The sequence below is a fragment of the Myxine glutinosa genome, chromosome 13, assembly GCF_964187855.1.
Source record: "Myxine glutinosa chromosome 13, kmMyxGlut1.1, whole genome shotgun sequence".
NCBI lineage: Eukaryota > Metazoa > Chordata > Myxini > Myxiniformes > Myxinidae > Myxine > Myxine glutinosa.
The window spans coordinates 9,571,055-9,597,938 of record NC_136273.1 but is presented as its reverse complement, the minus strand read 5'-3'; the positions used below and the strand labels follow the sequence as shown (position 1 = coordinate 9,597,938).

General features: G+C 49.4%; 2 protein-coding genes across 3 annotated transcripts in view; one reads left to right on the top strand and one right to left on the bottom strand.

Annotated features, from left to right (window-relative positions):
• The window catches only part of POMT1 (protein O-mannosyltransferase 1), an 88,345-nt gene extending 61,915 nt beyond the window's left edge, over positions 1 to 26,430 (bottom strand). Inside the window, exons 1-4 of the mRNA XM_068133721.2 lie at positions 26,198 to 26,430; positions 4,661 to 4,900; positions 3,309 to 3,415; positions 1,317 to 1,367 (exon numbers count right to left, since the gene is read on the bottom strand). Of these exons, the coding sequence (XP_067989822.2) occupies positions 1,317 to 1,367; positions 3,309 to 3,415; positions 4,661 to 4,752 (250 nt within the window). The 5' untranslated portion in view covers positions 4,753 to 4,900; positions 26,198 to 26,430. The remainder of the gene's footprint in view (positions 1 to 1,316; positions 1,368 to 3,308; positions 3,416 to 4,660; positions 4,901 to 26,197) is intronic.
• Positions 26,431 to 26,507: 77 nt separating this feature from the next.
• TBC1D13 (TBC1 domain family member 13) overlaps positions 26,508 to 26,884 on the top strand; it is a 41,596-nt gene continuing 41,219 nt past the window's right edge. For both annotated transcript variants that reach the window (XM_068133720.2, XM_068133719.2), the window contains exon 1: positions 26,508 to 26,737. In XM_068133720.2, coding sequence (XP_067989821.1) covers positions 26,715 to 26,737 — 23 coding nt within the window. In that variant the 5' untranslated portion in view covers positions 26,508 to 26,714. The remainder of the gene's footprint in view (positions 26,738 to 26,884) is intronic.

Sequence of the window (26,884 nt, the reverse complement as noted above, 5' to 3'; positions counted from 1 at the left end):
ATCCTAGGATCCTAAGCCGGCACCCTAGCCGCTAGCCCAACACCAGGGCTTGACATGACCTCTGATGCCAAAATCTAATCAGTTCATCTTTTCACCATAATATATACTTCCACCAAGTTTGGTTAAACTCCCATCACTGGTTAATAAGTTACCTTGGCAACAGAATTTTTACCTAATGGGAGCTTTGTTAGGTCCTATTTGACCTTTGACCCCAAAATCTAATCGGTCACTCTTTACATTACATACCTGTACCAAGTTTGACTTGGATCCCTTCAGCCATTCTCAAGCTATTGCCGTAACGAAAACCTATCACAGACACACGGACGGACAGGCAATCCAAAAACACAATGCCTCTGGCGACTTCGTTGGTGGAGGCATAAACAAATTAAAACTTGCCTTTCCCTTCTCAATCTGATCACATCCTTAAAAGGCATGCAATTTTAAATGATGATGATTTAAGGGTGGATTTCATATTTTGGCCGAGGCCGAGGAAATAGAGCTTGAGGCCGTTTATTCTCGATAAGTGAAACACCCTGCAACCCCTGCCTGCATAAACGGATTTTTTTTTTGGAACGCCGGCCGCATTTTCCATCCAATCATGTAACTTTGTATGAAGCCAGCCTTTACCATTGCACACGTTTCTTATTGAACTTGGTTGTCGGATGGCTATGAAAGCCATAAAATACAAGTTGATGAGCCTTTCCTTAGTGTTGGGAAGGTGTACAAAGCACAGAGCACGCTGCACAAGCACAGCGATACGTGCTACTATACATGGTTCAAGCACAAAGTTTCTGAGCCTGAACCGAAAGAGAACGGGAAAAGGCAGGCATCCCAAATCAATTTCCCACAATTTTCCAGGAATCTCCAGGAAACTATTTACCGGGAAGAAGCACGAGCTTGGGCTCTATTTGTTTGAAAACTTTTCTCAGCTCAAGCTCGAGAAAGTTCGGCTTACACAATCTCTAATCTCTACCATACGCAGTGTGTGTCAGCGGTGTGTCACAATAAACAACATAGATAATTATGAGAACTTTTTCATCTCATTCCCACAACATGGTCAAGGAAGGTTATGCATGTCTACTACTAGTTAATTAAAAAAAGATCTGTTCTGTTAGGCAAGACTCTGGGATCAAATCTAGAAAACTCTCCAAAAAAATTAGTGGTTCATATGACACTTAAAAGGAGGGCCTTAAAATATGTTTTTTCATATGACTTCATAGTTTCATATGAGTTCATATGGCCTTAAAATGCATGTTGTGTTGTTGTTTGTATATGACACGCTTCGTGCAATGTGTTCTTCGTTGTGCAATGCTTACCTTTACCAATTCGTTCCCACTTGAACTTTCCATCAAACCCACCCAGGTAGGCTGCAGCACAGGTTGTGTTAGATCAGCAAATTGTCCTAATTTTTGTGTTCTTCACTACAACAACACCAATAGTAAAGACAACAACACCAATAGTAAAGACAACAACCAAGATCAGGATGAGGGTACAGGTAGCGCTGCAAGATTGAAAAGTTGAAGCAGGAGGGAAGAATTTTGATTACGAAGGTTCATGTCAAAGTTGATTCGAGTTTTTTCAATTATTTTGTGTCATATAATAATTGTGATGATAAAACACCGGCGAGGCAGCTTTATTTTGTGTCTCCCTCCAAGCCAATCACGGCCGGGCGATTCCCCGGCATGTCATTGCCATGGACAGCAACACTGCCCTCGAAAAATAAACTACTGTGGGAACAATTTGCATAATAATAATCACAATGATGATGTAATGATGTAAATGAACAAAGGAGTGTTGGCCAAACCACATCCGGATGAAATGAGTTAAGAAACGTATCCGCAAATACGAATAAGTGAATAACACCCCAATTTCCTGCATGTATGTGTGTCCGACGACGAAAATACGGAAAGCTCTGTATAGGTTGTTAAAAATAATTTGAATGGGGCCCGACACTCAGTATTGCCCCAGGACCCATTCTGGCTCATGCAGTGTGCAGTCCCTCGGATGAACGTTAAACTGGCCATCCCGTCTGCTGGCATTAGTTGGACATTAAAGATCCCACGGTGTCCTTGGCAAAGACATGGCGAGCTATCGCCGGCACCCTGGCCAAATTCTAAACTCCTGCCCAAACCTACAGAGGGCACTGCATCAATGGCACAGCCGTGTCCTCGGCCAATGATGCTACCCCACAACAAAAATGCTGTACACGAAAAAATATGTATTTTGTTCCTCGCACCCATCCCCTAAAATATGGGAGGATGCTTCAAGTGCTAGATCATCCATATCCTTCTCCTTCTCCCTCCCTCCCCCCCCCCCCCTTCCCATGCCTCCTCCCCCCGGGCCCTCTCCCTTCCACACATCTCCCTGCTCTCGGATGTTGTGTTTGTGTGCTTCCCCTTTTCTCCCTATCTTGTCTTCCGCTCCCTCTTTTTGTGTATTTTGTTTGTCTGGTCGATTTGTTTGTGAAGTAAATGTTAGCTCTTTCACGAGCCTCGATTCAGTATACAAAAAAAAAAAAAAAAAAATGTCTCATATATTTTGTCATTTTACGTGCAAAGGTATGTTCATTCACATTTTTCCGAAAGTAGCCGTAACATACCTGGGCAAAAAACGTTTACAGTTGTGTTTCCTCCGATTCCCAGCTTGAAAATACATCCTAGCGTGTTGCAAGTGAACATGCATGATAATGAAATGCACTTTTTGTGGAAAATCCCATTTTATACATCCTGGCATGTTGGAAGTGAACATGCATGATAAGGAAAGGCACTTTTTGTGGAAAATCCCATTTTATACATCCTATCATGTTGGAATTGAACATGCATCCGTTTTTACCAATGAACTTCAACTTGCTATAAAAGGGGTTTTTGAACTTCAAAACCTATTAATTCATGTAGAAATTAAGTAAAACTCTTTTGTGTGCACTGGGCAACTCGTTTAGCGCTAATGGCAAAAGAGAAACTCCAGGTTGAACCATGCGGGGTGAATTTTTTGATTTTTGACATTTTTGAATGCCATAATTGAGTGATATGTCACCCTCTTGCTCAACGTTAGAGATAACCCTTTTTAGGGGGAAAAGAGGAGAGAAGGTGGGGAGGGTGATGGAACGAGTTGTCACAACCCACTTGGAAGCATGACCATAGTCATAATACGTCATGGGAAAGGTTCTCGATACACAACACCAGTTTAATGTGATAGACACATAATTGACATGTGAGAGTAACGTGTATTCATATGCCAGTGTGTAAAGTATGTAAAATGTGTGCTACATGTGCAAAGTAGGTGGTTTTACAGCAATGCAAGTGACGTACCTCCAAGTGCAAGAAGCATGTGGCCAAGTGGTGGCCCGCTGTCGTCAAAGAAAAACACACCGTTCACGTAGAGGTTGACAAATTGCCCGTAGTACACTTCATCGAACCTACGCACGGGCGCACACGCACACACACACTAAATTCACCTGTACCTATAGGCACCATTTTGTTGCAATCTCAAATTTGGATTATTTACGACCATTAAAATTGTATATTGTAATATCCTCAAAGAAACAACTACTGTACTGCTAAAAGAAACAAAAATAAACAACAAAAGTTTACATGTATTTCACATTAGAAGGCTTAACCTTCAGTTCATGTTTGGCCCCAATAGTGCTTTTGATTTTTTTCAAGTTACCTATGGGAAGGAAGGGGTGGGTTGAAGTGGGGCAAGCTAATTTTGTGCCCATGGCAAATAATACCCCTTCCCTCCAGTAGGGGTCAGTAAACCAAGTTCTCAACAGATTAAAAATCCTATTATTAATTTGCAATTTGTCACTGGCTTTGACACAAATACAATTTTATTTTACGTCCCCTTGGCATCAACAATCTACAGATATCAAACAAACAGTTTCAAATGGAGCGCCTCGCCGCCATCAGAGCATTTTTATTGCATCAAATGTGCCAATAAATGGGAATTGTTGCTCCCAGCTTACCGGCTCGATGACAGAATATGCTATTTGCATTTTTCCTCCCTCCATCGCCGCCCCGTTCAGAACACCGTGCGGGCACGACGGGCAACTTACTAGGTTTTCAAAAATTCTAGAAGTACATTTCAACGTTCAGTACCTTACGTTGAAATTAGTTTGTTAAAAAGTAGGATTTGTCCACCAAAAGGAACTTTGACTGCATTTTGATTGATGATGCATGAAATAATTGGTCATGTAACTTATCAGCATACACCTGGATGTGTCCAACTGGATGGTACACAGGTAGCATACTTACTTGTTCAGTCTGGATTAGACTCCAGACCCAACTGTAAACAAACTGCCGTGTTGGTGCTTCAATGGTAGGGTGTTGCATCACACGGTATACCATGCCTGGGAAGGACATTAAACTAGCCAAGTGTCCTGTCTGCTAGTATTCATTGGTAGGCATTACAGACCCAGGAGTAAGCAGGTTATGTCCAGCATTCTTTTCATGAGCCAAATTCCTCTCAACTTCAGTCGATCACTTGCAAAGGAGCGACGACCGGCCTATGATTAATTCTAGCCTTGATGTGTTCTTCGATGCGAACATCCCGATGCTCTCTAATGAACCTCTACCCCTCCCTAAACACCTTTCCTTTCATAAAGTAGTCTTTATTAAGGTGTTTCCCAATAAGTAAATGAGGTGACATACTCCACACTTACACGATAGAGTTAGGGTGAGCAAGACCTTGGAGACGTGAAGCGAGTGCAGTCACAGAAAGCACGAGCAGGTACATATCCACGTCTAAGTGCATGACAAGGTGGAAGCTCCGTTGTGATCCCTGCCGTGTTCTGCTCACTGAATATCCTGAATCACATGGACGATCACCGCCGCAGAAAAAAGGAAGGTCGAATAGCTCTCACTTCACCACCACCTGCAGGCTCCACATGTTCAAATCCACCCTGGCGTACCACAGGAAAAGAAATACAAAAGCTCATATATGATAACACACAACAGGTATTTCAAATAGGAAAGTGAGGGAATGAGGATGGGGGAATGGGAGGGAAGATCTTGAAAAGTTCTGGAAAGGGATATATGAAGACGAAATGAAACACAACAAGGAAGCAGATTGAATATGACACTTGTAAGATCAAAATAAATCAACACCTATAAGGAATGCACTCAATGTTACTGTATGAAGAGAAAAATCAGAAAACATCTCGCAAAAACACCGCATTTCAAAAGGTGGATGGGATCCCAAACTTTTGGTTAAAGCCGTGGTTCTTAACTTGGGTTAGACCGAACCCCAGGGGTTCAGTGAGCCAGTCTCAGGGGTTCGGCGGAGGTCCTCCGAAACGCATTGCAATTTTTTTTTATTTTTTTTTTAAAGTTTTGTATCAATTTTGAATCTATGTGTAATTACGTTTATTATTAGTATTATTATTATTTTGCTATGTATGTTACGAACGAATGGAAATGTTATTTGTAATTGTATTCCCATCCCATTCATGGTTTCTCTGGTCTGTGTTTAAGATAAGTTGTTTCACACTGACTGTAGTAAGTTTAATCAATGAGCAACTTGCTAATTATTCTGTTGATGGTGCTTACTTGCTTACTTACTTACTGGATTTTGGACTTTGCAGGTGTTCGGAAATTCCAGTGAATAGCCTTGATTAGCTTGCCGTGTGCCGTGCGTCATTGGTCGCGCCTTACTTTGGAGTTACTGATTAATTGAAAAGTAAGTTGGAAATGTTTGTGGATATGCAGGGCAGGTTCAGAGTTATATTAAAGTCAAAAGAGGATGGCGATTATAAAGTATGATTGAATTACTCAGAAAATTAGGTAGAGGTGATATAACTCCTTTGGTCGCAATTCAACACGAACAATTCGCAGTTTTCTATGTAATATTATAATGGGATTTGAGGTGACGTTCAGTTGAGTAGATAATAAATCCCGTCATCGTAACTATAAGTTATGTTTTCTTCGTTAAAATTTCTCAGTTTTCAGAGGGGTACTGATTATATTTAAGCATGTTCCTTTTTAAATTTTTGTCATATATATAATTATTTGCCTGAACTCAAGATCAGTTTGTTACTTTTTTTTAACTTTTTTTTTGCAGTATGTCGATCAAAAAAAGGAAGTGGTCGGAGGATTACGTGCGGTACGGGTTCACGTGTTTGATGGAACGGGACGGAAGTCAGCGTCCTCAATGCATGTTTTGCAATGTCAAGTTGAGCAACTCCAGCCTAGCACCAGCAATACTACGGGAACACTTCAAAAAACTGCATGGCGAGGGGCAGTACAAAGACGCAACGCTGGATGAATTCAAATTGAGCAGAGTCCGATTCGACGCAAGTGCTACCTTGCCCACTCTCGGCTTCGTTCCAATTGACAAACCGATCCTCACCGCGTCGTATGAAGTTGCGTACCTGATCGCAAAGCAGGGCAAACCGCACACCGTTGGCGAGACACTCATCAAACCGGCCGCGTTGAAGATGGCCAACATCATGCTGGGAAAAGCTGCTGAAAACAAGTTGTCTCTCGTTCCACTCTCAAATGACACCATCAGATGCAGAATCGACGACATGAGCGACGACATCCTCGCCCAGGTAGTTGCAGATTTAGTCGCGAGCCCGACAAAATTCAGCCTTCAACTCGACGAGACCACCGACGTTTCGAATTTGAGCCAGCTCATCTTATTTGTGCGTTATGTCAAAGGAGAAAACAGATCAAGGAAGACTTTCTGTTCTGCAAGCCTCTCACAACAACGACGAAGGCAGCAGACGTGAAGAACCTTGTGGACGACTTCTTCAGAAGCAACGGCCTCTCGTGGAACATGGTGTCTGCAGTTTGCTCGGACGGAGCTCCAGCCATGCTGGGATGCAACTCCGGTTTTGGAGCGCTGGTGAAGGCCGATGCACCACACATCATCGTCACGCACTGCGTCCTGCACAGACACGCGCTGGCATTAAAAACCCTGCCTCCAAAACTGGCCAACGTTCTGAAAATCGTCGTTGAAACTGTGAATTACGTGCGAAGCCGTGCTCTGAATCATCGCATCTTCAAAGAGCTGTGCAATGAAATCGGCTCTGAATTCGAAGTCCTTCTCTACCACTCTAACGTTCGATGGTTATCACGAGGGAAGGTAGTGAGCCGTGTTTTTGCCTTGTGTGTAGAATTAGCCCTGTTTTTGCGAGAACACCAGCATTGCCATGCAACGCACTTCCAAGAGTCAGAGTTCATCCTCGCCTTGGCGTACTTGGCTGACATCTTCGACGCACTCAATCATCTCAATTTTCAGATGCAGGGCGGTGGAGTGAATGTCATCGAATCTGAAGAAAAGCTGAGCGCTTTCTGAAAGAAGTTACCGTTGTGGAGGCGGCGAACAGAGAACGACAACTTCGCGAACTTTTCGCTACTAGACGAGTGCGTGAGCGGGATCGAAGAAGAGTCTGAAGTTGGAGGCACTGCTGTACCGGGGGAGCTGAAGCAAGCGATTGCCACGCACTTGGATGTGCTGGGAAAGTCATTCAACGGCTACTTCCTCGACCAAGAGCAATACTCAGCGCCGTTTACTTTCGACGTTGCAATGGCAGATGTCAACAACCAATACCTCGACAACCTCATCGAACTTCAGCAGAGCCAGACTCAACAACAACTCTTCGGCACAACAACGCTCTCAACATTTTGGTGCCGCCAAATGGAAGGGTGTCCTCACATCGCTAAAATTGCCCTCGAGATCCTCACGCTGTTCGTTACAACGTATCTCTGCGAGCATGCGTTTTCGAAACTGGACATTAAAGCAAAGAAAAGGAGCAGGCTTGCATGCGAAAATGATTTGAGGGTGGCCCTTGCCAAAACAAAACCACGCATTTCTCAGATCACCTCCCGGAAAGAAGAACAGAAAACACATTAAGATGAAATTCTTCTTAATTGTTTTGTCAAATTTGAGGGGTTCCGTGAGTGTTCGGTGGGTTTTGTTCAGGTTCGGCGCCTTTAAAAAGGTTAAGAACCACTGGGTTAAAGCAACTGTATGCTCCCCACCCTCACTACGCTCAAGCATTTAACAAAATCATCAAAGGGAAACAGCTCATGGAGCAATGGTTCACAGAAGGCAACACTCTTCTCATCCCAAAATCGAATGAAACCCATCTACCCCACAAATATAGACCTTACCAACAACATACAAACTTTTAACAGGATTAATTATCGATGAAATTCACTAACACCTCACTCAGCAAGAAGCTTTAGAGACAAAACAGAAAGGATGTAAGAGAGGCTGCTATGGAATGATAGACCATTTGTTATTAAACAAGATCATACTCGTAAATTTAAAGCTCTGACAAACCAACTTATCCAAGGCCTGGATAGATTTTAAAAAAATCTGTTGATAGGGTCCCACGTTCATGGATTATAAAATGCATGCAAGTATACAAAGTTAACCCCTATATAGTCACACGGATAGAGAAAGCAATCACGCTCTGGAATACAACGCTGATACTACCTCAGTTTGAAGGAAAAATTGAAATCCCTGGGGTAAAGATACGATGTGGTATCTTACAAGGTGACAGCCTTTCCCCCCCTAAGGTTTTGTCTGGCTCTGGACCCACTGAGTAACCTCATCAATGAACGAGGACACGGATACAAGCTAATATCCAACAGAAAAATGACCAAAGAACCAAGAAAGGTGACACACCTACTGCACATGGATGATCTAAAACTCTTCACACTGAATGATGACAAATTGGCAGATCAACTCAAACTAGTAAAGCGCTACTCGGAGGACATTGAAATGGAATTTGGTCTGGACAAATGCGCCAAATCCAGATTTCTAATTGGTAAAACAAAAAGAACATACAACATCTCAATTGATCAAAGTACAAACATACAGGAACTAGAAAACAAAGAATCATATAAATACCTCGGACTAGAAGAAGGTCCCCAGGTACAACACAACAAAATGTGTAAAATAATCAGCAGAGAGAACCTACACAGATTAAGACTAATTCTGAAGTCATCCCTCTCTCTAATGAACAAAATCAAAACTATAAACCAACTTACAGTACCGGTATTCCAGTATAGATGTGCAATTATAAATAGGCCACAATTGGAGATCAACAACTTGGACACCAAAAAAAGGGAAACTTCTAACTATTCATAAGCTATTCGACAAAAACCAACGCATTCCGAAGTTTTACTTGCTGAGACGAGAAGGAGGAGGTGATCTGATGGAGCTGATCCAAGTGCACAGAGCAGCGTGTGTAGGACTAGCGGAGTATGTGAAAAGCTCAACAGACTATCGAATGAGATTTGTACAGAAGCAAGAAAACAACAAATCAGAAAAGGTATCCTTAATCCATTTAGCAACAAACTTCCAAACACAGGTGCAAGTGCAGGATACTACACAGGAAAACGAAACAGAAACAAATACAGCCCCAATGATCGCAAAGAAGAAAAAGGAAAACTACAAAAATAAATATCAGCAGATATATAGAAATATACACCAACAAATGGGAAAATGACAAAACAGCAGGAAGATTCAAAAAAGAGCTTGACAGACCATGGAGCGACAAGGAAGGCTCATTGGAATGGTTAAGAAGAGGTCAAATTAATTGGGATGGAGAACGAGTCATCATAAATACCCAAGACCAGGGACATGACACTAATGGCTTTAAGAAAATGGTGGGATTGAGCCAATCGGAGAAATGCAGATTTTGTGGAGCAGAAACAGGAAATACTAGTCACCTCCTTTTTGGATGTAAAAGACTCATGTCAGAACAGTTGTACACAGAAAGACATGAGGGCGTCTGTAGAGTAATCCACTGGCACATCTATAAACATTTCAACGTTCTGGTTCCAGAACAATCATGGAAACACAAACCAAATCCAATCCTTGAAAATGAACACATAGTGCTCACGCTTGACAAGATGATCCCATCAAGTGTGGATATTGCAGGCGGAGCATTGCGTCTGGACATAGGGCTCAAACACAAAAACCAGGATCTGAAAAATGAGGTCAAAAGGTCTTGGAAATTGAAGAAAGCTGAAATTGTACCAGTAACTAGTCGGAGCAATAGGGATGATCAGGAAAACCCTTACTGAGCACTTAACAAGCATTCCAGGGAATATCACAACAAACGAGCTACAGGTGGAGTCTGTCAGAGGTTCAGTGAGGATTCTAAAACGAGCCCTTGGTACGAAGCTGTGAGAATGAAGTTTCACAAACTGGTTCATGAATAATGATCCTTTATCGAAAAAGGAGGTGGAGATTTTGAGTTCTGGGAGAACTTCCACCCACCTCCTGAAACCCGCAAATGGAGACAATAACCAATAGGAGAATAAAATTTCACATTCTTCTGGTCAGGCAAACCTGAGGGACAGAAGCAGCAACACGGTGTGGACTTGGCAATTAAAAATCAACTGATCTCACAGATTGATGATCCGATGTGTCACTCAGAGAGGTTGATATCCTTACGTGTTTCCCTCATTCTATCTGGTCATGTGACCTTTGTCAGTGTGTATGCACCAGCAATGACGTATCCATTACTTGAAAGAGAATTTTTTATTTACGAGGCACTTGATCGCATTGTGTCTACCACACCTGGAGACGGACAACACACTATTAATACTTGGCGACTTCAATGTCCGTGTTGGCAGCAATTTTGACTTGTGGCCACAAGTTTTGGACTGTCACGGTGTCGGAAAGATTAATGAAAATGGGCAGCTATTGCTGGAATTTGTCAGTCGCCACAGCCTCACAATTATAAGTACCTTATTTCCCATGAAAGAGGCTTGGAAAGTCACATTGTGCAATCCTAGATATGCTGCCCCCAAAAGAAAAGAAAAGGTAAGCTCTGATCCAGTACAGATCTGACGAAAATAAAAGCAACAAACCTGTCAAGGTGCTCAATTGGAAAGCAGACGGTGTACACAACAGTATTGGTTCCGTCTGTGTGGACGCATACAACAGTGTGCAGCAGAATGACAGTCGAAGTTTGATCATTAGTCTCAAAGAAGTAATTGGTCCAACAAAAACGTCCACCGCTCCCATTACTAACTTAGCGGGAGAGCCGTTAACATCCGACAAAGATGTAACGCAGCGTTGGACTGAGCATTTCCTCGACCTGCATTCACGTGACACTAAAGTCAGCAGAGAGGCTCTTGGCTCCTTTCAACACCCAACAAAATTGGATCTTTATGTGTTACCGTCCTTTAAAGAGGGTCAAATCAGGAAAAGCCACGGGCACAAATGGGATCCCTGGTGAGATTTAAAAACTTGGAGGAACTGGCCTTCTTTACAGACTACACCAACTTATACGTTCATGTTGGAAAGCTGGAGAGGTTCCCCAAGAGTGGATGGATGCCCAAATCATGTGCTACAACTGCTGGCTGGCAATGTCTATCCTGAGAGTCAATGTGGTTTTTAAGTTGTTAGAGACAGTAGATATGATTTTTACCTTAGGACAGCAACAAGAAAAACGTAGAGAACAGCAGCAAGAACTTCACGTAGCATTTGTTGATCTCACCAAGGCTTTTGGCCTGGTCAGCCGCAGTGGTTTGTTTGCGCTGCTGGAATCACTTGGCTGTCCCCCTACCCTGCTTAGTCTGATGATGTCATTTCACAATGGTATGCAGGCACGTGTTACATTTGATGACAAGGAGACTGAACCGTGGCTCTATACACGCCAAATCCACTTGGACAGGTAAAGAGATTTCAGCGCACATTGACAAAGCTGCGACAGCATTTGGCATCTTGCGAAAGAAAGCATGGAATAACTAGAACGGGCACTCGGTAGAGCGCATACCTTCGCCGCAGCTACTGTTCTGTACTTGGCATGGGAGTGTAGGGAACAGCACAACAAAAATACGATTTTGACCTTTTCGTGACCTTGACCTTGACCTTTGACCCGATTGCTCCCAAAATCTAATCAAATGTGTCCCGTATAATAACCAATCATCCCACCAAATTTCATGCAATTCGGTTGAATACTTTTTGAGTTATGCGAATAACATACACACACACACACACACAGACATACAAATAAATACACAGCGATCAAAACATAACCTTCCGCTTTTGCGAAGGTAACAATAGCCTTACGACCAACACAAAGCTACACGTATACCAAGCATCTGTCCTCAGAGTAGTTCTCGATGTTGCTGAAACATTGACTTTGCATGCTGAGCAGGAGGGCACGTTGAACTCTCCATTTCCAGTGCCTTCACAAGATCCTTGGGGTTATTCACTGCAAGACCACATTCCTGACAAACAGGTTTTGACCTAAATAAATGAGTTAGTATCATGCATCATGTAAACAGGCCTAAATGAGTTCGTATCATGTCGACACTGAAGAGGTGAAGATTGTGGTGGCTTGGGCACATGGCCCATATGGATGATGAGCGTCTGCCCAAGTCGATCCTTTATAATTATAGTGTTCTAGATGACGGCATCCGCAAAATTGGCAGACCAAAACTACCTTCGTTTCAAGGATCTGTGCAGACAGAAGTTTGAAGGATGGAAACCTGTTGGGAAAAAATCACAGGAAGTTACAGCGCTGGACTGAAATGAGTGGAGGAAGAGCGTAAATGATAGAGTTCTCTCCTTTGAGACAGTTAAAGAAAAGGTAAAGGTAAAGAGAGAAAGGAGAAAAACAACACTTCAAACAGAGTCTAGCTCCAGGTTTGAATGGCGAGACTGTAGTAGGCAGAATGCGTCACGTATTGGCCTCTTTTCACATACGAGGACACACCAAACATGAGATTTAAAACGCAAAGATGTTTTGTCAATTATGATGAAGGAATCGTTTTCTTCCCCGAAGAAAGACACCCAAGCCACATGAGAAATTTCAAGGTTTAACAATGTTGTCATGATCAGCACCCAGACAGGAGCACCCTCTATGGTACCTGTACAAATTAGCAAGTTTAGCCTGGTGTTGGCTTAGCAGTTAGGGTGCTGGCTTGAGATCCTACGATGCCGAGTTTGAATCCCGGTCGATCGTTGAATTAACACCAGGGGGGTCGACTCAGCCTGTCATCCTTCCGAGGTCAGCAAATTGAGTACCAGCTTGCTGGGATGAATGTGTTGGTGTGTGCCCCGGTTTAGAATAGGTACACCTTTAAAATAGGCACACCATATCCCTGCATGTCATAAGAGGCGACTAAAGCCGTGGTTCCCAACCTGGAGGCCATGGCCCCATGGGGGGCCATGGTGTATTTCTCGGGGGGGGGGGGGCATGGGGTGATTTGAACCATACTAAAAATTCAATATTGTTTTTTTTGGGGGGGATATTGTTTTGATTTTGATATTGTTTTGTTTTTTTCCTATTGCAGATATGACGTTATGGCTTCTGGGAGTAAAAAAAAGCAAGTATCTTGACGAATACATAAAGCTTGGATTCATATATTTTATGCTGTCCATAGTGTTGCTACTGATAATATTAAAATCTCATATCAAACATGCATCATTCGAGCGACGTTGCTTTGTTTGCTTCTTTCAAAAACGCCGCTGTAGTTGGGAGCCAGGAAGGAACAGGAAAAAAAAAAACTATGGAACCAAATGTTCATGTTGGCTTCTTGGAATTCCTCATTTTCTGTGTAATAATTTACCAATTCTCATACAAACAACATAGCCAATTAAAGGAAAAAAACACCTCAGCATGCACCACAGAGCATCTAGAAATCAAAATTTTTCTGGGGCGCACGCCCCCAGACCCCCCTAACTTGCTTGCACGTGCTCCGCCGCTCGACCCCACTGAATTGAAAATATATAGAATGCTCATACTCCGTGAAAAGTGTAGCCGCCGTGTCGCCATCTTGGTTAGCACGACTCGACCAACTCGCTTCACGGATCTTGTTTGTTTTGAACGCGTCCCAGATTTTAAAATCCAGACAACTGTTAAAATGCCATTTTGTGCGGCAATAAACTGCTCCAATCGGTTACGGAAGGGTTGTGGAAAGACGTTTCACAGCTGTTTCAAAGACGTTTAATTCATAGTCCATAGTGCTATGGAAGTGTGGGGGTTACCCCATTGGGACATAATCCACAGGCACGGGACCAGTGGGGCTATTGATGGTATGGGTGTGGCGTGCGCTCGGTTGTTGGAGCCACGCCCCCTTAGGAGTGATTTTGTGTTATAAAAGATGCATGAGTTCCGGTCGCGAGTTAGTTCCGTTGGAATAAAGGAGCTTTGAACAAGCTGAGAAGTGTCTCACCCTCTCGTCATCCGCAACTCCTACATTGGTGACCCCGTCTTTCTCTCAAACGTTTTCGGAGCTTCAAACGAACATGGCGACAAGCGCAGTTTCTATTAAACTGCCGGAGTTTTGAGAACGACACGCTGCCGTTTGGTTCACACGAGCTGAGGCCCAATTCGCCATTCGGAGCATTTCTGCTGACGACACGAAGTATTATTATTTCGTGTCTGCGCTCAGTGGCTCCACTGCGACCAGAGTGGTGAGCCTTCTCCAGGATCCTCCGAAGGGCCGCAAATACGAGACGCTAAAGGCGCTGCTGCTCGTAACCTTAGAGCTCATTGAGGCCGAGCGCGCCCGCCAGCTACTTTCTCGACCCGAGCTGGGTGACTTCAAGCCGTCGGAGGTGATGGACCACATGTTGTCTCTCCTGGGCAGCCACCAACCATGTTTCCTCTTCAAAGAACTGTTCCTGCAACAGCTGTCAGGTCAGGTACGAACAGCCCTGGCCAACACGTCTGTTAAGGATTTCCGCGCTCTGGCCAGGAAAGCAGACAAGTTTTTCTCTGCAGACAAGACAAGTCCGCAGACAAGACAGCAATGTAGTGTAGCTGCATGGGACCCCGGCCCCGTCGAGCCTACGCCGCTGGCGGACACCATCATGGCCGCCATTACGGCCCAGCGGCGGAAGGCCCCAGGCTTGTGCTTTTACCACGCAAGGTTTGGGCCCAAGGCCAAGGCATGCCGGCCACCCTGCAGCTTCAGCGAGTCGGGAAACGGGATGGCCGGCGCTCGTTAACTGCCATGAGCATCGGCTGTTCGGGCAGTTTGTTGTTCATTTCGGACACCGACTCCGGACGTCGTTTCCTCTGCGACACAGGGGCCCAGGTGAGCGTTCTACCTGCGACGGCATCGGACCGGGAGGCAGGGAGTCACGGCCCCGCCCTGGAAGCCGCCAACGGCAGTGCTATTCAGGCTTTTGGCAAATGGACCGTGGCAGTGTGCTTGGGTGGGCAGTGGTTTACATGGGATTGTCACGGCGAGGGTGTCCACGCCCTTGCTGGGCGCTGATTTCCTCTGCGCCAACGGCCTATTGGTGGATGTTAAAAATCGGCGGCTCATTAATGCGGAGACATTCAGTTCTCTTTCCATGCTCGCTGAGCGGGTCCGCCTCGACCTCAGATGAGTTCGCCCGCCTCCTCACCGAGTTCCCGGCCCTTACACGGCCCACCTTTTCGGATGTTGCCGTCAAGCACGGGGTGGAGCATCACATTCTGACCAACGGCCCGCCTGTCTATGCCTGGGCTCGACGAAACTCGCTATCGCAAAGGCGGAGTTCGACACGTTGGAGCGCCTTGGCATCGTGCGACGGTCCGACAGCCCGTGGGCCTCGCCTCTCCACATTGCGCCGAAGCCGGGTGGCGGTTGGTGCCCGTGCGGGGATTATTGCCGCCTTAACGACGCCACTACCCCCGACCGCTACCCAATCCCGCACATCCAGGATTATTCCGCCCGCTTGGCCGGTAAAGTTTTTTTTCTAAAGTGGACCTCGTTCGTGGTTACCAACAGGTCCCCGTCCGGCCGCAGGACGTTCCTAAGACCGCGGTGATTACACCGTTCGGGCTTTTCAAATTCCTCCGTATGCCTTTTGGGCTCAAGAATGCGGCCCGGGCTTTCCAACGCCTGATGGACAGCGTGTTGCGGGATTTGCCGTTTCTGTTCGTCTACCTGGACGATATTCTCATCGCCAGCACTTCCAGGACGGAGCACATGCTTCACCTCCGAGCGCTCTTTGAACGCCTCAGTCAGCACGGCTTGATCATTAACCCGGCCAAGTGCTTGTTTGGGGTGGCCTCAATTGACTTTCTCAGCCACCGCATCATGAGGGAGGGGGCCGTCCCACTGCCGTCTAAAGTGGAGGCTGGGAAGGATAATACGGTCGCCGATTGTCTCCCCCGGTCCATAGCTGGCACGGTTCACCTTGGCATCGACTACGCCTGCATGGCGGCCGATCAGATCTTCGACCCGGATGTCCAGGCCTGCAAGGCGGCGGTCACGGGGCTTCGACTGTCTGATGTGCCGTTCAAGGACACGGGCACCACGCTACTGTGCGATGTATCTTTGGGACAGCCTCGCCCCGTCGTACCCACCAGCTGGAGACGGCTGGTGTTCGATGCCGTCCACGGTCTTTCTCACCCGGGCAGGAAGGCGTCGCAAAAGTTGGTGGCAGCGAAGTTCGTTTGGCACGGGCTCAGGAAGGATGTGCGCGACTGGGCCAACACCTGCATCGAGTGCCAACACTCGAAGGTGCATCGCCATACCCAGGCCACATTGGCGCCATTCACAGTGCCCGAGCGACGGTTTGACCATGTTAACATGGACCTGGTAGGGCCCCTCCCCCCCCTCGCCGGGATTCACCCACCTCCTCACGATGGTCGATAGGACCACCAGGTGGCCAGAGGCCGTTCCGCTCGCATCTACAACGTCCGCCGATGTGGCCCGGGCGTTCATCGGCACTTGGGTTGCCCGTTTTGGCGCCCCCTCAGACATCTCTTCAGACAGGGGGCCCCAGTTCACTTCAGAGCTCTGGGGTGCTGTTTCCCAGGGGTTGGGGGTAAAGCTCCATCACACGACTGCATATCATCCCCAGGCTAATGGATTGTGTGAGAGGTTCCATCGCTCTATGAAAGCTGCACTCAGGGCCAGCCTTCGGGATGACAGTTGGGCCGACGGACTCCCGTGGGTCATGTTGGGCCTCAAGACAGCCCCTAAGGAAGACCTCCAGTCCTCATCCGCGGAGCTCGTCTATGGCCAGCTGCTGCGGGTTCCCGGGGAGTTCATGCCTGACGCCACAAGCCCCTGGTCCGCTGCCCGCCAGCGGTCGGTTCTCCGGGAGAATGCCAAGATGTTTGCATCAGTGCCCACATCTCAACATGGTTTGCCTCAGGCCCACGTCCCGCCGGATCTACGTACAGCGGAATAAGTCTTTGTTCGCCATGACACACACCGGGGGCCGCTTCGGCCGCCTTACGACAGGCCTTTCCGCGTTCTGGAGGCCGGGGACAAGTCCTTCGTGGTCGACATCGGCGGCAAACCGGACCACCTTTCAGTGGACCGCCTCAAGCCGGCTCACTTGGACCTAGACCAGCCCCCTCGGTTGGCTCAACCCCCACGGCGGGGCCGTCCCCCATCGGGTAAGTCCCCGCTTGGCCCGCCCACCGCCAAGCCGCTAACAGTCCCTGCTCGGGTCATCAGTCATTTCGGCCAGGTGGTTAAGGTCCCCCGAAAACTGACATTGCCCATGCGAGTGAATTCTGGGGGGGGGGGGGGGGGGGGGGGCGCATGTGGGGGTTACCCCATTGGGGCATAATCCACAGGCACGGGACCAGTGGGGCTATTGATGGTATGGGCGTGGCGTGCGCTCGGTTGTTGGAGCCACGCCCCCTTAAGAATGATTTTGTGTTATAAAAGATGCATGAGTTCCGGTCGCGAGTTAGTTCCGTTGGAATAAAGGAGCTTTGAACAAGCTGAGAAGTGTCTCGCCCTCTCGTCATCCGCAACTCCTACAGAAGTACATAATAAAGTAGTACATCCATCATAGCTGCTCACTGAATGGGTGTATCTCGATCATTCCCGGGCTTTCGGCAACTGTTACATGGTGGCAGCGGTGATAGGTTTCCTATTGAAAAACGATCGCACAAAAGGTGAAAAAACGCAATCGCTTTTCGCTCTGAATTACGTGCAAACGCATGACGGAAATCACCATCGCCCAGCATCGAGTGCCAACCAAGATGGCGCCCGGTAGCTACATCTCCACCTGTGTGGTGTGAATGGCAATGGTCATTCTATATATTTTCAGTTCAGTGGTCGACCCTCGCGAAAGGGAGGGGGGTGCTGGGGATGTGCTCTGGGAGCCAAGGCGGCCATACACACAAAAAAGGTTGGGAACCCCTGGACTAAAGGGTTAGCGTCAGGAAGGGCATCCAGCCATTAATAACAACAACAACAACAACAAAAAATGCCTCAAAAAGGAGACCATGATGATTGTCATGGGAATAGCTACTAAGGCCAGGGAAAATGGCCTTAAAAAAGGGAGGAGGGAACAAGTTAGCCAGTTATAGAGCTCTAGTTAACTCTTTCCACCCCCCCCCCCCCAAAAAAAACATATACCATTCATTAATCAGTGAAAATAAATAATATTAATAACTGCTGCATACAGTAAGAAAAAAACATTTTAACATGGAATAATAAATAATAGTCCGACAGTTGTGTTACCTAACTCTCGTATAACAAGACTTTGCAAGGGAAACGTTATTAAATAAAAATATATATCATTTTAAATACTGAACTTGCACTTACCCCCACTGTTATTAACGCACAGGTTGTAAACCTGGTGCGTTATAGCGTTTGCCTGGGAATTTCGGGCGCTCAAAAGTGAAGCTAGTTTCTGTCACCCATTTCTGTCGCTCATTTCTGTCGCTCATTTCTGTCGCTCATTTCTGTCGCTCAGATGTGTAAACATGACGTCATCAAATCTATATTTATAGGATAGGTTATAGGAGATATATATGTTATAGGATAGGAATATAGGACCCAAATGACCCAGAGGACCCAAATGACCCAGAGGACCCAAAGGACCCAAATGACCCAGAGGACCAAAATGACCCAGAGGACCCAAATGACCCAGAGGACCCAAATGACCCAGAGGACCCAAATGACCCAGAGGACCCAAATGACCCAGAGGACCCAAATGACCCAAATGACCCAGAGGACCCAAATGACCCAGAGGACCCAAATGACCCAGAGGACCCAAATGACCCAAATGACCCAGAGGACCCAAATGACCCAGAGGACCCAAATGACCCAAATGACCCAGAGGACCCAAATGACCCAGAGGACCCAAATGACCCAAATGACCCAGAGGACCCAAATGACCCAGAGGACCCAAATGACCCAGAGGACCCAAATGACCCAGAGGACCCAAATGACCCAGAGGACCCAAATGACCCAAATGACCCAGAGGACCCAAATGACCCAGAGGACCCAAATGACCCAGAGGACCCAAATGACCCAGAGGACCCAAATGACCCAGAGGACCCAAATGACCCAGAGGACCCAGAGGACCCAGAGGACCCAAATGACCCAGAGGACCCAAAGGACCCAAATGACCCAGAGGACCCAAATGACCCAGAGGACCCAAATGACCCAGAGGACCCAAATGACCCAGAGGACCCAAATGACCCAGAGGACCCAAATGACCCAGAGGACCCAAATGACCCAGAGGACCCAAATGACCCAGAGGACCCAGAGGACCCAAATGACCCAGAGGACCCAAATGACCCAGAGGACCCAAATGACCCAGAGGACCCAAATGACCCAGAGGACCCAAATGACCCAGAGGACCCAAATGACCCAGAGGACCCAAATTCTATGTATGTTTCTATGATGATGTATGTTTTGGTGAAAGTACATAATGTGAATACTAGTAGCAATTTTACAAAAACCATGGCATAATTTCAAATCTTGACCCGAGATGATAATTATGCTACATCATAATTTCCATGTGCCAACCTGGGCGGAATCCAAGTGGATTCACTTGACTTGTTTCTCCACAAAGCAATCTCATTCACTCACACCACGTGTAATTATTATAATGTATTTCGCAATTTTTAAAAAAAGAACCGACACATAAAGTGAGGTTTCATTCAAGTTATTTTTTATTACAATCGGACCACGTTTGTTATGTTACAAAACATTAACAGCAGAAGGTGTAATACCAGCCGAGCTTATAAGAATACAGAAACATACCACAGAAACCTTACTACAAACAGCACTCACGATTGTTATACTATCGCACAAAGAACACACGGAATAGCTACTAATTAACAAATAAAGCCACAAAATAGCTAAAGATTGTACATACGCATAAGAAATGTATGAATTAGTTTCAAGCACGGATCACGAAACGGTATATCAAGTTTGATTTGAAAACATGAAACTAGATGATATTCATAGAATATCCTGTGCAGTCAACTTGGTGCGAGCCAATTCTTGTTTTTGAAGGTTTTTGTTTTTTTTGATCAAATATGGCTGCCAGACCACGTGATCGATGACATCATAAATTTATATTCTCGAATATAATTGTTGCATAGATCACGCTCAATAAATTTCAAACTGATCAGACTAAGCGTTGTCCCTGTCGAATTTTGACGTTGTGGTGTGGGAGCACACATGTTGAACAAAGGTAGACCACAACGCTTTGGTTATTATCGAGCTCTTTATTACATGCTCACTCATCCGCACTAACGCGCGTGCCGCAGCGAGCCCGCGTATATATCTCCAGGCCACGCCATACCTGGGGCGTGGCCACCACCCGCTGGTGCGCGGAATTATGTCTCTGCGCCAGCGAGCCATCGTGTCCGCCACACGCGCCCCCCCCAGAATTCCCGCGCACCTGAAGGGTCAGCTTGCGGGGCAACCGGATGACCCGGCCGAAGCGCCCACGGGCTGCTGGCGGCGTCTGAGATGCCGGGATGCCATCGGGGATGCCTCCGGCGGCATCTGGGATGGGTGCAGGACAGGGGGGTGGCGTGACGGCGGGGTTGGGCGGAGCCGGGGGTCCGCCCGCTGGGGGGCGGCCCCGACGCGGGGGCAGAGCCGCTGGCGGGGGTGGTCCAAGTCGAGGTGGGCCGGCTTGAGGCGGTCCACGGAGACGCGGTCCGGAGCACCGCCGATGTCCAGGGTGAAATGCTTCGCCCCGGTCTCCAGCACGCGGAAGGGCCCATCGTACAGGGGCCGCAGCGGTGTCCGGTGGGCGTCGTGGCGGACGAAAACGTACTCCGCCGTGCGAAGCCCCGGGGCGACGTGCGTTGGCGGGCAACCGTGGTGCGCCGTCGGCAACGGGGCGAACCTCCGGGCGGTCTCCTGCAGAGCAGAGCACTGCTGCGCCGTGGACCATGGTGCCGTGGCGTCAGGGAGGAACTCGCCCGGCACCCGCAGCGGTTGTCCGAAGACCAGCTCCGCCGCGGATGCGCGCAGGTCGTCCTTGGGCGCCGTCCTGAGGCCAAGCAGGACCCAGGGGAGCCTGTCGACCCAGCCGCCGTCACGGAGGCTGGCCCGGAGGGCGGCCTTCATGGCGCGATGGAAACGCCTGCACAGGCCGTTGGCCTGTGGGTGGTAGGCCGTGGTGCGATGCAGCTGGACGCCGAGCCCCCGGGCCACCGCCCCCCAGAGCTCCGAGGTGAACTGGGGGCCGCGGTCGGACGAGATGTCCGAGGGGGCGCCGAAACGGGCAACCCAAGTGGCGATGAACACCTGCGCGACGTCCGCCGCCGTCGTTGCTGCCAAAGGCACGGCCTCCGGCCACCGGGTGGTGCGGTCCACCATGGTGAGGACGTGGGTGAAACCCCGCGAGGGGGGCAGGGGTCCCACCAAGTCCACGTGAACGTGGTCGAACCGACGTTCGGGCACCGTAAACGGGGCCAGCGGGGCCCGGTTGTGGCGGTGGACCTTCGCGCGCTGGCACGCGAGGCACATCCTGGCCCATTCGCGGACGGCCTTCCAGAGGCCATGCCAGACGAACTTGTCGGCGACCAGCTTTTGGGAGGCCTTTGTGCCCGGGTGGGACAGGCCGTGGATGGCGTCAAAAACCCGGCGCTGCCAGCCAGCGGGCACGATGGGGCGAGGCCGGCCGAGGGAGACGTCGCACAAGAGGGCCGCGCCCGCACCGCCGAACAGTACCTCGGTGACGCGGAGGCCCGTGACGGCGGTCCGAAAAGCCTGGATGGCGGGGTCGGCGGACTGGTCCGCCGCCATCCGGGCATAGTCGATCCCGAGGTGGACCGCGTGAGTGAGGGCCCGGGAAAGGCAATCCGCCACTGGGTTGTCCTTCCCCGCAGTGTGCCGGATGTCCGTCGTGTACTCGGACACGGCCGAGAGGTGACGCTGCTGCCGGGCCGACCACGGCTCGGCGACCTTGGCCATTGCGAAAACCAGGGGCTTATGGTCGACGAAGGCCGTGAACGGGCAGCCCTCAAGCAGATGGCGGAAGTGCCGGACCGCCAGGTGGAGCCCGAGCAGCTCGCGGTCGAAGGTACTGTACCGCCGTTCGTGCGGGCGGAGCTGCCGGCTAAAGAACGCCAGCGGCTGCCAAGCTCCCTTCACCCATTGCTCGTGCACCGCGCCCACCGCGTAGTCCGACGCGTCGGTGGTGAGGGCAATCGGTGCATCGGGCGCCGGGTGCGCGAGCATGGTGGCGTTAGCTGAGGCGAGATTCGCGCCCGCGAACGCCGCGTCCATCAGCTCGGTCCAGGCAACGTCGCCTTTGCCCGGCTTCCCCCGGAGGGCCTTGTGCAGGGGGCGCAGTAGCTGGGCGATGCGGGGCAGGAAACGGTGATAGAAGTTCACCATGCCCAGGAACTCCTGGAGCCCCTTGATGGTGCGGGGGCGCGGAAAACCCCTGACCGCCTCCACGTTGGCCGGCAAGGGGATGGCCCCGTGCCTGGTGACGCGGTGCCCCAAAAAGTCGATCTCGGTGACGCCGAACCGGCACTTGGCGGGGTTGACGATCAGGCCATGCCGGTCCAGGCGTTCGAAGAGCGTGCGGAGATGGCGGAGGTGCTCCTCACGGGACACGCTTGCGACGAGGATGTCGTTCAGGTCGACGTAAATGAAATCCAAGTCGCGCAAGACGCTGTCCATCAGCCGCTGGAAGGCCTGGGCCGCAATTCTTCAACCCGAAGGGCATCCGCAGAAACTCGAAGAGGCCGAATGGTGTAATGACCATTCACCAGAGGCAGTCGCCAGATTAGCTTAACACTCAATAGAACTGGACCCGCGAAATTTCGGGGATTTTTGAGGGAATTACCTCGGGGTAAAGTTACATAGGAAAGCCCCATGTTGAATTTCCGTTGCCGAAGGACTTTATTTTTGTTGCGAAATTCATCCTGACTTCGCCTATAGGAGGATGGAGGGGTATCTGTGGGTAGCGGTGGCCTTTGTTTGGCGAGGATTGGGCGGGAATTGGCCGAGTCGTTGGAGGTATTGACTTATATAATAATAATAATAATAATGCATTTATTTTATATAGCGCTTTTCAGGAAGCCCAAAGACGCTTAAATATAGGGTTGGTTTTCTAAGGCTGGGGCGCAGTGGCGTCGTCGCGTCCCCGGCACGAGGGTCGATTCTGAGGAAATCTTGTGTCATTGTGCACGCCTTCGTTTTACTTCCAAATTAGAATCTGTTTCATTAATTGTTGTTTCCACACTGCGTTGAGAAGCGTGGGTACACCGCAACAAGAAAGGGGTATGTTACGAATTTATGCGAGTTATATTGTGATAGGTATCGTCGAGTGAAGGGGTCGTGTTCGGGCCGTGGTCTTGCCTAGATGTAGGCCGCACCTCATTTTGTCGAATAAAGTGGTATTCGGGTGGTTCCGGTATTTGGGACCGCAGGGACGGAAAGTGCAGGTTCGGGGTGCCAATCACTCTCGCTAGCCGGCCCGCTCTGAAGGCTCGGATCGGGACACCGGGATTCATTCCGGTCGCCCGGTCGGCCCGGAGGTGGGGGTGCGGGACTTGTCACGGAATGTCAAAACAAACGGCCTACCGGGGCCGCCCAAAAGTCGGGCGTGTGGGGCGCGTCCACTAATGGAACGCCTCTCGCTTCCCAAATCGAGGGCCACGTGGTCAGGAGAACCTCGTCCCTTCTGGTTGCCTTGCCGTCCCACCGTGAGCGCTGGTCAGGGTGTACTTCAAGCTAAGCTTAAGTGTTAAGTGTTAAGTTCCTCCTTGCCCTCGCAAGGGAAAGGCTAGGGTCAAGCTCTCCCAAATTTCCAAACACTAGAAATCGGACGTCTCAAATTAATTAATTAATTTGTTAATACATCTCAGTCGCCCGCGACCTCTCCAGCGCGGGCGTCGAACCAGTTCATTTCCGGTGCGACCGGGGCCGAGTATCGGCCCGGCCATGGCCGAAGCCGTTGATTCCGCCGTAGCACGCTAACGCGTAGGCTCGCGCGTCCCTGGTCCGCCGGGGCTCCGCGGGTGTCCTACCGTGCCTGACGCCGCTATTCTCTCAACTTTCGGGAGTAGGCGCCGGTGCCCGGGGACGGATTTCACTGTCTAAACATGGTAGCGCTAGGCCAGTGGGACCGCCGGGACCCACGTGCACTCACAAGTTGTTCTGCGCGTGGGCGGCAGTATCAGACCGGGGCGCCCAAACGCTCCCCGGCTAAAGTTCATCCTGAAAGCGCCCACATTGTGCGGACAAACTCCACCAATTGGCCGGTCACACTGTGCCTATCGGCCGGCCTCGAAGACCGAAATTGTGGCGGTTACCGATCCTTCGGGTTCGTAACTATGCCACCCTGAAATTGCCACCGTAACTATGCCACCGTAACTATGCCGTCGCACAGGAAGCGACGACCCGAGGAGGTGTCCGTTATGAACAACAGGCTGCCAGTATGGCCGACGCTCATGGCAGGAAGCGAGCGCCGGCCTGGTCGTTTCCCGACCTGCCAAAAGTACAAGGCGGGCGACAGGACCTGGCCTTGTGGCTGAACCTGGCATGGAAACGGCACCAGGTCTGGCCCGGTGGTGGTTGCCACGCCGGTTGCGACGACGGTGGTGGGCGGGGCATGGCGGCGGCCACGCACGGATCCGCCAAACCTACGCCGCACTCGGAAGGAACCGAACGCCATGCCCCGTGGCGATCCGCCAAACCTACGCCGTGCTCGGAAGGATCCGAACCACACGCGCCGTGCGCGACGCCGGGACCCACGACGGCCGTGCTATATGCCGGCCGCGCGTCGTGGGCTGCGAAGTACTTGTCCGCCTCCCTGGCCAGGGCCCGTGGTTCCGTAATGGTCGACCCGGCCAACGCGAGCCGTACCTGTACAGGCAGCGCGCGGAGGAAGAGAGCACGGAACAGGAAATCCGCGCGGCCGTCGCCGAGCAGGGATAGCATGTAAGCCATGCGGGCGGACGGGCGTGTGTCGCCGAGGGCGGGAAGGTCCAAAAGACGGTCGGCGCGGTCGGCCTCTGGGAGGCCAAACGTATCGAGGAGCAGCTGCTTGAGCACCGCGTACTTGCCCTCGTCCGGCGGGTGCCGGAGGAAGGACATGACGCGCGCGGCCGTGCCGGAGCCAAGGGCAGCGACCACGTAGAAGTACCTCGTGTCGTCCGCCGTGACGCCCCGGAGCTGGAATTGGGCCTCTGCCTGAAGAAACCAGGTGTCGGCCTGCGCTTCCCAGAACTCCGGTAGCTTGATTGCAACCGCGTTGATGGCCATTGCGCGTTCGGGGTTTCAGGTTCAACTACGGTTGAACCAGTCGGAGGTCACCAGTGGGGTGCGGGAGCACACACGTTGAACAAAGGTAGGCCACAACGCTTTGGTTATTATCGAGCTCTTTATTACATGCTCACTCATCCGCACTAACGTGCGCGCGGCAGCGAGCCCGCGTATATATCTCCAGGCCACGCCCTACCTGGGGCACCCGCTGGTGCGCGGAATTATGTCTCTGCGCCAGCGAGCCATCGTGTCCGCCACACGGTCATAATTATGGCACCAATGACGTCATCGTTAACAGCACCTATTCCCGCCTCCCCCCCCCCCCCCCCCCCCCCCATGCAGAGTTCTTTACAATGAGCCACGTTTAAATTTTTCCATCGAGCGGTTTTGGATATAGAGGTGCAACTTTATTCGATTATTTCCAAGATGGCGCCTGTACCACGTGACTGATGACATCATAATTATCCTATTTTAAATTCTACAGGAGGACCCGCTCATATTCTGAAAGTGAAAATGTCGTGACCATCGGACTAAGACTAACAGGTGTAGAGGAAATTGATTTTTAAAATGCAGGCACGTACGTATGCCACACGTACGAACGTGAGCACGTACTTAGCCGAATGCCTAACCTCGCTTTTCGCTTTGCGAGTGCAGGGTAATAACCCGCAGGTGGCATCCAAATGTGAACACGTTGGAGAGGATAGAGTGAATACTCTTGCAGACCACGAAATCACTCAACTGAAGATGAAGAAGCGTAAAGAAGAAGTTTTCAAACCAACCTGCGGCCGTAGAAATAGAATGGTATCCCTGGATCAGTGGTGGTGGCTGGGTCGGTGGACGGCTTTAAATAGGAGTTGGATAGGTACGACTAACGTGGACCCTTTGAGGATTGAGGGTTACACTTACACGGCTCACATGGATTTTGGCGGATGGTGGGCCGGATGACCTCCTCCAGCGTCGATCCTCCTTGTATAAATAATTTAGAATGTAAATTGTAAATGCCTGGAAATCGATCGAGTTACTAATTTATGTCAACAACACCAACAAACAACAACAACAACAAAAACGGGAAGCCGTACAACAAACAACGACAACAGCAACGGGAAGCTGTCCAAGAAACAACAGCAACGGGAATCTGCCCAAGAAACAACAAAAACAACAGCAACTGGAAGCCGTATAACAAACAACAACAACAACATTAACCGAGCTATATGTGGCGAATCAGTAAGAGTGAAATCGTGAGGCGGTGCCGTTTGGTTATCGACATCGGCAGACGGAGCTTCATATATTTGAATCATGACTGCGAGTCTTAAAGCGAGGTTTGAGGAATTCACGGTGTTTCAGTCGTCTTGTTCTCCATGCTAGACCATCCCTGTCAGTTATGTCCGCCTGGCAATTTTTACACAGCTCATTCACTTTCATTGTATTGTATGTTAATCATGACCGGATGTATATAATATCTAAAT